The sequence below is a fragment of the Arctopsyche grandis genome, chromosome 12 (assembly GCF_051622035.1).
Source record: "Arctopsyche grandis isolate Sample6627 chromosome 12, ASM5162203v2, whole genome shotgun sequence".
In the NCBI taxonomy this organism is placed as follows: domain Eukaryota; kingdom Metazoa; phylum Arthropoda; class Insecta; order Trichoptera; family Hydropsychidae; genus Arctopsyche; species Arctopsyche grandis.
Genome location: NC_135366.1, coordinates 4837932 through 4851532, shown reverse-complemented (window position 1 = coordinate 4851532; position 13601 = coordinate 4837932). Strand labels below are relative to the sequence as shown.

Here is a 13601-nt window from a genome sequence, read left to right as displayed (position 1 = left end):
TGTGATTTTATATTAATTAACTTATTTTGCCTTTTTTCCTGTCAAAACCCCCCCCTTGACAAAATCCTGGCTACGCCACTGGTCCACACACACGATATCTACTACCGATATTTCCATATCCAGTTCCTATATAGCAACCACAGGTTGCAATATGGCAGCTAGATATGGAAATATCGGTAGTAGATATCGTGTGTGTCGACGGCGCCATACAAACAGCTTATTTTGTGCAAAAAACAAAAAAACTTTTTGCCCCCGATGGTTCGCCTATTAAATTATTAATTAATATCAATGTATTTCTCGAACGTAACATTTTAATTAAAATGGCCAACCACTATCGCACAGCTTACGAGTGTCGTGCTTCCCCCGTTTGACGGACGCGCGAAAACAACCGTACGCGGATAATTGGCGAGAAGTAGGCCGCGAATGTTATTGTTATTGGCTGCGTTTAAAAATGAGTAATTTGTGCAAGCAGCCGAGTGTCGGCTGTCAGTGGCCGCGGCCGCGCCTATTCTAACTCGGAGCTCCTTCGTCCGCTCCAGCTCAGCCCCCGTGCCCCCCCGCCACCCCCTCGAGTGAGTCGCCATCGGAGTCTGCGCCCCCCGCGCCCCCGCCCCGCCCCCGCGAGCCCCCGTCGCGTCGTTCGGGCGACGCCTTTTTCCCACGCAGCGATTGTTCCGATTTCCCACAGAAACGCCCCGTGGAAAAACGCGCGCCAGCGGAAAACTTCGAGCTCCGATCGATTTGCGCGTTTTTTTTTATTTTTCGCTGATAACTTTCGTTCTCGCATTCGCATTCGCGAATCGGCCCCGCTAGTGATTGTACGTTTTCGAGAGAGAGAAACGTCGTTCGACCCAATTCATTCGCCGAATTAACATATTTGCAGTGAAAAACACGCCAGATTGCACTCCCCCATTGTGTTCCGTTCAAAAGTTTGTGCCCATTTCTCACACCTTTTTTTACGTGGCCTTTTCTAAACCCCATTCTCATATACCTTAAATAAGACAATGTATGCCGCGTAAACTGAATAAGGATGTATCGTCAATAATAGTGATAATCTAACAACTAATATATTTTGTGAAATTACATACTTTCAAGCATACATACATTTTCTTTTATTCAAATATACATATGTTCTATTCAACTATATCAAAAGTTATATTTGAAAGTGTACTCTATTGAATGACAAAAAATATCATTTCGAATGAAAGTTGTTCTCAGTTGAAAACTGGATTCACTTTACTTTTACAATTTATCGTCTCATGTCAATTGCCTTTGTATTTTAATTCATAGAAAAATATATACTATAATATTATTTTAGTTAGAGACATTTGAAATAAATAAAAAAAGTACCCTATTGTACATGTTTTTTTTTAATTCGTAGCTCGTCTTAATTTAAGAATATAAATAATCTTTTTTAATCGCAAAACATGTTAAATAGTTAAAATCAAATAAAAAAAAACTAAGAAAAATAACAAAAATTCGATTGAAAACTGGCTTACTTCGATAAAATAAACAAATTTTTGTTATCAATCCACAAGAATAGTCGAAATATGATTTTTCTAAGTGGAATTTTATTTAATTCTCATATAAAGACAATTTAATATATTATCCCCATTGATTCAATTCAGATTCGTGTAAATACGAGTAAATAATAGTAGCGAGTTTTTAGCTCTCAATTTTACCGATTTAAAATTCAGCACACTTCCAATTAACCCTTTTAAACGAAAACAAAAAATAGTGTGGCCAGAACACTATCCCAATAAACATGTTTCAATAGAAAATACTCAATATAAAATAGTATTAACAGTGGGAAAAAATCCCAAGTGAAAATACGTACTTTTGACTTTTGATTTGAACTGGACGACTACTTAGAGAGGTTTGAAAGTTGAAAAGTACTGCAAATGAAAGATAAAATACCCGACTATAGATTCCAATATTCATTTTGAACAGGAAATGGACAGATTTTGAGACATCGACCGAACAACACCAAGATATAGAAAAATCGCGCGATTTAAAAAACACATATAGCTCTGAATCTCGAGCCAATCAACATTTTTTATTACCATATTCGAGTTTACTGGGCATATATCTATAAGAAAAGTCATATCTCGTCTCTGAACCATTTTTCGTGTCGAACAGTGTTATTTGAACCATCTTCTAACCACTCAATGATTTCTTTATCAGTATTAAAGTCTTTCAAATTTGTCATTAACTCGTATGTGTATCATTTAACTTGACTCCGGTTCATTTGAATCATTTCTACATATATTTAAAGGCTTTTGCCTCCATAATTGAATTACTATTAATATAATTTTGACCAAAATATTATTTATGTATGATTTTTTTTCCTCAGAATTCACTCAAATCGACATCTTTATACGAACAATTTTTAATGAGATTGTTTCATTAACTAAATAAATAATCTACGGATTATTATTAGAATTGAAAATGTAAAACAAGCAGTATAAATCGGGGAAGGTTTATATTATATTGTTAAATATTTTTTTTAATATTGAATCGGATAATCGAATGTATACTGTAATGAAAAAGAAAATTGCTATTTTATTTCCGAGATAACCGTTTATTGTTTAAAGCTTTAAACTTAAAATAATACTTCATATAGTTACTATAATATATAATCATATATAATACTGAATCAACATGTATATTTATCCATCTTTATCCGGGAAAGAAATAGAATTAAGCTAACATATACATTCCGTTACTCAATAACTGGCAAATATACAAAGCGTTAGCCGAAATGGGTTAGCAACATGCTATTTACATACGAATCTTTTTATATAAAATTGAAAATGTGTGTATTTATTTTACGATCGTTGCTTAAAGTCAAGAATTCTCTTATTATATTTCGTTCTTGATTACTTTTCAGATATTTTTTGCATCAACGCACTTCATTCCAACCGCCTTCAAGATGTCGAAGAAGCCAACGGTTCAACCGACGCTCCACAAAGTGATCATGGTGGGGTCAGGTGGAGTCGGCAAATCCGCACTCACTTTGCAGTTCATGTACGACGAGTTTGTCGAAGACTACGAACCCACCAAAGCCGACAGCTATCGAAAAAAGGTTAAATTTTTATTGATCTAACAAATTCAGACGACGCTAATAAAACTCGCGTGCACATCCTATCAATCGCACTTCGAACGGTAGTATTTTTCGATAATTTACGTGATATAATGTGGAAAAAATTACAGTAAACGTACACAGTACATCCTGTTTTAGCGGAAATTTGATTTGTGTATCTATTGTTCGTGAATGTATGGTTTGATTAATTTTTTTCCAGGTCGTACTCGACGGCGAGGAGGTCCAGATAGATATTTTGGATACGGCCGGTCAAGAAGACTACGCAGCTATCAGGGATAATTATTTTAGAAGTGGTGAAGGATTTTTGTGCGTGTTTTCAATCACGGAAGACGAGAGCTTTCAAGCCACACAAGAGTTCAGGTGAGTTTGGCTTTGTCTCGTTGTGAATTTGAGGCATGTTTCTGATGGGTCTACCTCACATGGGAACCGAAAGTGAAAAGGTCGAAAATGCAAATATCGGAAGGCAAAGATCGAAAATCGAAAGATCTTAAGTCGAAAGATAAAAATAAAAGGTGCATGGTAAACGGTACTATGTATATATAATATATACATCAGTGGCATGCGGTGAAATTATCTCTCTTTTTGTTGTTATACAGCCTTGTTTAATGTGCGCGCGCAGGATACGGGAGGAAAAGCCTGTTCCTCTTGTTCCTGTTGTATCCTACTCGCGCAAATTAAGTGAGGATGTACGACGGGGGAGAGAGAGTTTTACCGCACGTCACTGATATATATATATATATATATATATATATATATATATATATATATATATATATATATATATATATATATATATATATATACTAACCGTTTTTCATATGTATGCATGATAAACGAATATTTTCGACTTTTTCACTTCGACTTTTTTACGATCTTAAGTCGAAAGATCAAAAAAAAGGGTGCATGGTAAACGGTACTATGTATATATAATATATATCGGTGGCATGCGGTGAAATTATCTCTCTTTTTGTTGTTATACAGCCTTGTTTAATGTGCGCGCGCAGGATACGGGAGGAAAAGCCTGTTCCTCTTGTTCCTGTTGTATCCTGCTCGCGCAAATTAAGTGAGGATGTACGACGGGGGGAGAGAGACTTTTACTGCACGCCATTGATATATATATATACTAACCGTTTTTCATATGTACGCATGATAAACGAACATTTTCGACTTTTTAACATTCGGTGCGGTGACGGTCACCTTTATAATATATATGTAGAGGTAGGATAGTCACAGTGCTATCCATTGTTCCATTGTTGTAAATCCTGTGTAAAAAAGGTTCGGCAAACCTTTAACAATGCATTTACAACCTTTGAACAATACGCGGCACCTTCTGGGTCCGGTGACTATATATATGAGTGGCATGCGTTGAAATTATCTCTCTTTTTGTCATACAGCCTTGTTTAATGTGCGCGCGCAGGATACGGGAGGAAAAGCCTGTTCCTCTTGTTCTTGTTGTATTCTGCTTGCGCAAATTAAGTGAGGATGTACGACGGGGGGAGAGAGACTTTTACCGCACGTCACTGATATATATATATATATACTAAACGTTTTTCATATGTATGCACGATAAACGAATATTTTCGACTTTTTCACGGTCACCCGTTTCTGATATAATGTTGGGTTTTTTTTTGTATTGCTTTGCAGAGAACAGATATTACGGGTGAAAAACGATGAAAATATCCCTTTCCTTTTAGTGGGGAATAAGTCGGATTTGAACGAAAAACGCAAAGTACCGTTGGCCGAGTGTCAGGGTAGGGCTCAACAATGGGGAGTGCCGTATGTTGAAACATCCGCTAAAACAAGAGATAATGTTGATAAGGTAAGTTATTTTCTCTATTGTATTTGTCTAATCTATCTTGACGTTTCCATGTGTGTTTCACTTTTTTTTCCCACTGAATAAATAAGTTATTTTATTATCTGCTTTTATAATTATAGAATGCTTTCAACGAAAATCATCTTTTTATACATTGAAATTGAAGCATTTAAGTCTGTACTGTTGTGTAATTAATACTAAGCCCAGTACATGCAGAGGAAATAGTCATTTTGTTTTATTTAAATCTTGTTACTAAGCGCCAAATTTCTATTTTCAGTGAGAAATTTGCCAATTGTCGTGGAAAGTTTTGGTCTGTTGTATCGGGGGGCTTCTAAAGTGGTTGTATTTATTAACATGTCGTCCTATATGACTCATCTAACTGCAAAATGTCAACTAAATCGATATAATTTCTAGGTGTGTCTTTCAACGGCGAAAAATGTACGTTTGTAATAGTTTTCCGGTGTTGAAAGTCGTGTACGTTATATTGATTTAGTTGACGTTTGAAGTTTGATGCGTGAAAGAATGTCAATTATTTCACAGGCGTAGTTTTGCACAGTGGATCTAACTATCGTGAATGAATTTTTGACATTTTAACTTCACAATTTTTTTACAAAAAAGATTCGTGATATTGCAGGTGACAAAAAATTAATCACGAAGGCCAAGTCTTTTACGCAAAACTATGTATGTTTAATTATGATGACTACAGCTATCGTCACGTTGTGTTGCATGACACATTGAACTCTAAGCATTAACCTAATCAATATAATTTACGGGTGTGGCTTGAAAACACGTATTCGATCTAGAAATTTGTGTGGTAGTTTTTTGTGTCGTATCTCTTAACTATGTTGATTTAGTTGAATGTTTGATGCATCGAGTGGAACAATGTGAACATGTCTGCAGATTAGTGGCGGCCGTGAAAATCTATCTACCTGATTTTATCGCACAGCCTTACTTAAGTGTGCGAGAGTAGGATACGAGGGGACTAGGTGACGTCATACCAAGTCCACGCGCACATGTAAGTAAAGCTGTGCGATAAAAGCAGATAGATTTTCACGGCACGCCATGGAAGTCGCATACAATAGACTTCGTCGAATAAGATGGGTTCAGATTATGCTCATTAGAATCAATGATGGTTTATTTATTTATACTTGGGAAAGGCAGCATAGCCGATGATCCCAATTTTATGTTTTCCTAAGATGCTGTTATCGGGTTGCCCTTGAGCGACATCTATGGTATTAAACTTTATATATTATAAATTTTGAAATCATATTCAAATAATAGTAGAATGGTTTTGCCAATTTGATGAGGAACCATTTCAACAATGAAATCAGAGTATGATCTCGTTAGTATGATAGTTCGCGTGGCTAACTCTGGATGGATGGAATTTTCGGGTGCCAGATGTTCCGTGATCGGGATTTTAGTGATGTGAGCGAAATCGCTTTTTGCTTAATAATCACCGAACCAAATCAACCATGTGCACTTAGCCTTATACAACAACAAAAAAGACCAAAATTTACCTAGCAATGTATTTTGTTATTAATTTCCTTTTGAAATTTTGTTTTGACTAGCCGATTTCAATTCTTTATTGAAATTTTTCATTACAAACGGAATAAAGAGGGATTTAAAAGTACATTTAAATATATTTTAAATTTTTTATATGCAAAAAATAGTCGGTGCTACTTTAGTATGCGGTCTACCTTAGCATGCGGTCTACCTTTGAATCGCAGTCGACTATTTTTTTTTATTTGTATCGTAACAACGACCTGTTTGTTATAATTTTTGTTTTTTCCTGCTGCCCCATAATGTTGTCGAAGCATTTCTATCAAAATATCGTCAGCAGCGAAGAAAATACCGACCCTCACAATCTAATCTTAAATGAATAGGGTCAACCCTAACTTAACCTAACCTAATCTGACCCTTAAATAAATAGGTATCTTTTTTTAAAGTTTTATTTAATCAATATTTTCACAAAAAACATATCTTAGCAGCCAACACCTATTTATTTAAGGGTCAGGTTAGGCTAGGTTAAGTTAGGGTTTTGCCCTATTCATTTAAGATTAGGTTGTTAGGGTCGGTATTATTCAGTCTCACTGTCACATGCTAGAACTGAGACCGCATATTAAAGTAAAAACGTGAAGGTAGATCGCATACTAAAGTAGCACCGAATAGTCGATAGTTGAGTCTCTGTATGGCTTGGGCTTTATCAGTGCTAATCCAGCTGAATTTAAATCGTTTTATTGTGCTAACACACTACCAAAGATAAAATAAACCGCAGTTTAATACGTATCGAAGTTTATATATTGGTTACGGGAATGACAAAGGCTGGTGATGATTGCTTCAATTTGTCGCTTCAGGTTGTGGGAATTTATGTCGGCGAAGATCCACTCTTTATTGCGTTAATTACACCGTTCTGCTTCTAACGATGTGCATTACATTGCATTCATGAGAAACAATGTCGTGTGACTCAAATGTTTTTGGATTAACGTCAAAATCTAATTCTCTTCAATAGTAGTACATACAGATGAACATGTCTTTATTTAGTACATATATGACAAAAATAAAAGTCTTACTGTGTTTTGAAATTGTGTTTATATTATGTTGACTTTAATGTGTGTATGTGATGTTCGACTCGTAGGTGTTCTTTGACTTGATGCGCGAAATTAGATCGCGAAAATCCGAGGACAACAAGACGAGCAACGGCCGAGCGAAGGACAAAAGCAAAAGGAAGAAAATTAAATGTGTGTTGCTTTAGGGCTTGCCTTTTACGGGGCCGCTTTTAACGCCATTAATGTGGATCACCAGACCTATTATTATAATATATAACATGCCGGGTAGGGGGAGGGTGTGTCTCTGTGTGTTTGTGTAATGTTTCATATACGTATGTATGTATATTTATATATAATATATTATTTCCTTGTCCGTTGAAATATGTTTGAGTATGCATTCATTCTCATTCGACGACGACGACGATGTGTGTGATTGTTCTTATTTTAAACATGTAATAATAGTTAATTTTAAATCGATTTATTTATTCAATTGAGAGCAGACCCGGTGCTGGTTATTTAAAGTGTGCTTTAATTTTTTTAATTGTGAAATTATTCAATATTTTACTATATAATACTACTCCTCTCGAATGATTTGTTTCGAATTGTACAATTGAGGGTTTATACTGATGGATAATACTGTGTCAAAGTAGTGCGTGTGTGTAATGTAAATACGCATATTGTGAGGAAATTATAGTATGTAATTACACTCGTCAGTATGTGTAGCTATCTCGAAGATATTTCGATTGAAGTAGTGAATTGAGACTGTTTTTTTTTTTCATACCATACATTATATGTATTAGTAGATAAATGTTTCGACTTTCGATTTCGATTTCGATTTTTATAGTGTGATTCTATAGTTTACAAAATATATCACGCTCAAGATGTGTATTTACAATTGTAATTTAGTTGTAACGTAACATTCATTGTAGGCGTAATTACAATTTGTAATTCGTAACGTATAAAATAGTGCTCATTCGTCTTAAACATATTTTTATTTTTGTATTTGTATAAACATCATGTATGTATCTGTTACAGTGAAAGCATATTTCAAGTGAAAATATATTTTCACCAATTCAAGCGGTGAAAATGAATTTACAACGTTTAACTCTATAAATTTAACCCTAACAACCCAATCTTAAATGTATAGGGCCAACCCTTACTCAATCTAACCTATCCTAACCCTAACAGTCTAATCTTAAATGAATGAAACCAACACTGAAAATGTAACTGGTTATGATTTCACTGACATATATGCGTCATGTATGTATGTGCTAAGCACATAAATTAGAGTGGTTTTATTCATACTTCAAATTTTATTTTATTAATTTTTATATTTATAAATAGAAACATATAGTATTTCAATATTTTTTCACAACATAATACACCTAAAAAGTTTCTATATATTTATATTTTATCCATTATATATTAACCAGGACCATAGGTGCCATTACAGGTTACCCAAGGCGACACCTATGGTCAAAATTTTGTAGATAAATACTAAATACCAACATTACACATAATGTAAGGTGACTATTTTTTCCAAATACCAAACCAGGATTTTTTTTTTTCAAAAACGTATTTCTAAATACTTCAATTATTTAAAACGAAGATTAAAGAATCACAGACGCACATTTATGAAAAAATGAATTCATTTTCTTGAATGCTCTTACGAGTCTACACAAGACTGTTTAAAATTATACTAAGTAATTAGCAAACATTTTAAGGTTTCAATATTCAATTTCGTTTTATCACTGGACTATATATTGTTCATCAAAGTAAAAAAACCCTTTGGCTGGTGTATCTATTCCTGATAAATGGAAACAACATTTGACTAATTTGCCTATATATTTGTAGGAGACATACTTTTTGGTCAAAGAATTTGTATATTTATCCATCTATTAGTTAAAAAATTCTATTACATAGAGCAGAGCATCGTAAGCACATTGTTTACGACTCGTATGCACTTCATCGGCAGTAGCTAGTTATTCCGTATATGCGTAGGGACAAAACACTAACTAACATCGGTTTTCTCCCTCACACGCGATCTCACTCGCACGCATTAGGCCGAAGTGCTGTTCGGAGAACACATATTACCGCGGTGCACAGGTTACGATGCTCAGACATAGAGTGTACTGGTTTTATCTCACGAATTACCAACAAAAACAATACTATTCTGGTAAAATCAGGACGAATGGTCACCTTAACATAATGATTATACAAAAAGCGTGAGTTGACAACCTTGCCACTCGACTCTTCCACTGCAGAAGCCGTTATAGCAGCTCCGTCATATGTAGATGTTCCTTTTCCCAATTCATCGAGCAAAACTAAAGAGTTGATTGCCGTGCGCCTCAATATTGCTGCTGCTTCACTCAATTCGACCAGGAAAGTCGACTGTCCCGATATTAAATCGTCATCGTCATCACCCAGTCAAATGATGACTGTCAAATTGCACTCTGCAGCTCTTCTTGCAAAAATGTCGAGACTATTGATGCGAATTAACAATTGCAAATTTTATTCAATCTGTTGAATAAACATTTCACTATCACTTATTTTTAATATGATAATATTCAATTATTTAAAATGGAAAATATTTCAAATTAATTTCTATACGAAAAAACAAATGACAATGCTTAATTGTTTTTCCTCATGAATTTTCAACATAAAATATATGAAATAAATCATACTTTTGGTTTTAATCTTTTAGATATATTTTTTTCTTAGTAGCATTATTAACAAATACAATACTTAGGTACTGTAATGTGAGTCGTAATATACTCAGTATTTCGTGGTAAATATTATATTAACTAATTATAGTACGTAGTTTGTTCTACTATATATACATCATGTGTTTGGTATGCTTTGAAAATGTTTCATTTCAATATTCGAGATTTATTTATGTGACTGCATTGAATGTACATAGATTAGAGTAATTACAATCTGTAATCGGCTTGCAACACCTGATATTCATGTATTGAATATGAATAACCCGTCGATTGATTCGAAGAATTCCAACAGAAAAATGATGACTACTCTTCTTTATATTACTTCTTTATTATATACATAAATTCTCCGTATCACGTATTCAATCGAAAAACGCTCGCATCATTGTTCATCAGTATAGATATCTCTGAGTGGGTATTGTTTATACAATTGTTCGATAATCTTGATATGTCGAATGATCTTATTTATGTGTCATTTTAAAAGTAATTTTTCGGGGTGGGTCGCATCGGTCGCGTGATGTTTGATTTCATCCGATCATTTGAAGATGTCCGTGGAGCTCTTCGATGATGTTACCTCATTAAATGTGTACGAAGAATTAAAATAATAAAAAAAAAAATGCTTCTCTAGGCTTAGGTGTGTTGTTGTACGTGTGTCCAATTTTATTATTATTTTTTTATTGTGTACAATTAATAATCAAGCGATGATGATGATGATGAGGTCGGTTCATTTGATGAACGAAGAATTAAATGATAAATAAGCGTTTGTTGGTTAAGCATAATATTATATGTTGTTTGAAAGGAATCATCATTTCTAAGTAGTGTGTAATTTGTTTTTTCATATGAATATATTGGTATATATTTTTTTTAATTATTATGTACGATGCTATGTTAAAAATTGTCGCATCGATGCTTCGTCGAATTGATTTTGGGATTCTGGATTCTGGAACGGTTCGACGGCGCTTCGTGCGTGTTTTTTTGTATTCCGTTTAACGTTTGAAATTTTTTCCATATCTTCTGTGATGTTAGATATTTCACCATGTCATCAAGGAAGTGTCGAGTCGGAAAGCTGCTCTAAATGTCGATAATACTCCAAAGCGCCAGAAAAAAAATGCCAACTGTTGTGCCTTGATGTAGCAAAAGTTTTGTTTTGTATTATATAACTACACGATGATGATAATGTGAACAAACAATTACCAATAAAAAATAAATACATATGATATAATCCGACACAGCAATAGTAACGTTGAATTGTAAGCTTTTGTATATACATATGTTGCTCATATTTATTATATATCCTTGTTTTAAGTCTCGGGTGCGTCAAGTTGTTGAAAGTTGGTTAAGTAGTAAATCGATCGGCGAAAGTCAGTCTCCGTAACGTTTCAGTCTGGAAAATTGCAATGTGTTCAGTTAGACAGGCCTGATCTTAGACTCGGAACTCTATCCGATTGTTCAATTTGATATGAGCTGAATTAAGTATGCATTTGAAGAATATATATAGCAAATCGGCCTCAAAATACTAATGTATGCAGAGGGTCCACCTTACGGCACAAACTCTTGAGTTGATGGAGACTCGAAAAATGAACTCGTACCAAAGCATTAAGATTAGGAGTGGGGACTTTTTTCAAGTTCATTTTTCGAGTCTTCATCAACTCGCGAGTTAATGCCGTAAGGGCCGCCACCGGTATGCAGGTTATAGTCTGATTTCACACATATTTTGATTTAAAATCAGTTCATATTGCCACAGCACAGACCGGCAACTGCACGTAAACTATTCTTTGGTACATTCATATGTTCTATAGTGTGTACGTGGCGTAGACTTAACACCAGTAGCGGACACAATCTATTCATGTTATACAGCAGTGCACGTCACCGTAATGTATCGAACAAAACCGGTTTTCTTTTGCCACTGTGGAAATGTAGGGTACTAACGAAAGTGCGCATGCGCATATGAATATTTTCATATTGATTCGACGCAAGCAATATTGCGCCGTATTGACGCGCTTTGTAATGGATATGTAAGCTGATTTTGCCCTGCACTCGGCCAAAATTTCACTGAATGTGTGCTGCTGTATAGTCTTTTCTGTGCCGGGCGGTTGCCTTGCAGTGCTGGATAGTATTATTAGACCTTTAGAGTTGTGTCCGGTATTGGAAAAGAGTCATTTTTGCTTTATGTATGTGACTGATAGTTCTATGAGCAGGCCTGTCTGGTTATCGTTGACTATTGTGACTTGTTTCGAAAGGTCAAACTTATGTAATACGTCGATTGAAACGTTATGACATTTCTGATGGTTTAATTGTTGATCTACATGTAGGTAGAGCATATTATCTAGAATTCTTTTTGTTTTATTTTAATATTAAAAAAAAATCGTACATTTTGTTGGAAGATCTCTCAATTTTTGTGTAAATTTAATTTTAATTCTCGTACCGTATCAAGGTTCACGTACTATAAGCTTTTTTTATTATAATATGTGAGCTTTTTAAATGAACTGTTGTAATATGTATGTATTTATATAATTGCTACTTTCAAATGTACAATTTTTTCAATGTTTCAAGTTTGAATGGTAAACAAGTAGGCTTTGAAGTGTACGCATGTCTATATGGTAAAAGTAAATGTGTATTAACAAAAATCTTATCATTGATCAAAATTATACCATCATATCTAGATTGTTCATCCGTCATTTACTGACCTGCTAACTTTTTATCTATAGAATTGATATTAGAATCTGGTCGAAAATTTAGATCTTTTTGACATGACGGTGTATATCAGTCAGAAAAAACTTTGTTTTATTCTGGTGTGCTGTTTTCCTTTTAGATATGATGATAGAACTGTTTTTTTTCTCTTCTATTGTTCAATTTTAAAGTGACGTTTATTTTATTATTTTTTGTCAAAACATTCTACACTAGCATTTATTACGAATTATTGGAAAATATATTTGAATAGTTATATTCCCATATAATGAGGAAATACTGTAACAGTTTTCTGTAGTATATAGCCTTAAGTGTTTATATATATTTTAAATAAATGAAAAAAATATCGCTAAGCTTTATTTATAAACGCAATATTAAAAAGTTTTTCCTAGCTAATATTTATTATTTCGATTTTGCTCTCATTTTTCCAAGCAAAAAAGTTTACACACACACACACACACTCTTTTATGAATTGAAACTTTAAGATGTATCGTTGGCTTTATGAATAATGTGTATGCGACGTTTACGATGACACTTTCATCTAGTTTCAAGATCATCGTGAACGTCGTGGGCCAATCAAAGTAATAAAACTGGAGAAAAAATCTCAAAGTACATATTTTTGTTTATTTATTATATCGAGTCTTAGTTTACAAAAGTTTACAAAATGTCAAAAAAATTCAATATTTACAATATATGTATATATATTATATATATATATATAATATAACTTT

The 13601-nt window shown here is 34.0% G+C and overlaps 1 protein-coding gene across 2 annotated transcripts; it reads left to right on the top strand.

Moving 5' to 3' along the window:
* The first annotated feature begins 443 nt into the window (after positions 1 to 443).
* Positions 444 to 13531, top strand: Rala (Ras-like protein A). Of its 2 annotated transcripts, none has more exons than XM_077442642.1 (5): positions 444 to 572; positions 2891 to 3085; positions 3303 to 3463; positions 4748 to 4922; positions 11209 to 13531. In XM_077442642.1, exons 2-5 carry the CDS (start codon positions 2933 to 2935, stop codon positions 11314 to 11316), a joined length of 597 nt encoding a protein of 198 aa, XP_077298768.1. In that variant the 5' UTR covers positions 444 to 572; positions 2891 to 2932; the 3' UTR covers positions 11317 to 13531. The 2 variants fall into 2 exon arrangements, with proteins under 2 accessions (XP_077298768.1, XP_077298767.1); XM_077442641.1 differs by lacking the exon at positions 11209 to 13531 and adding an exon at positions 7552 to 7742 and having other exon boundaries at positions 448 to 572.
* The last annotated feature ends 70 nt before the right edge of the window (positions 13532 to 13601 follow it).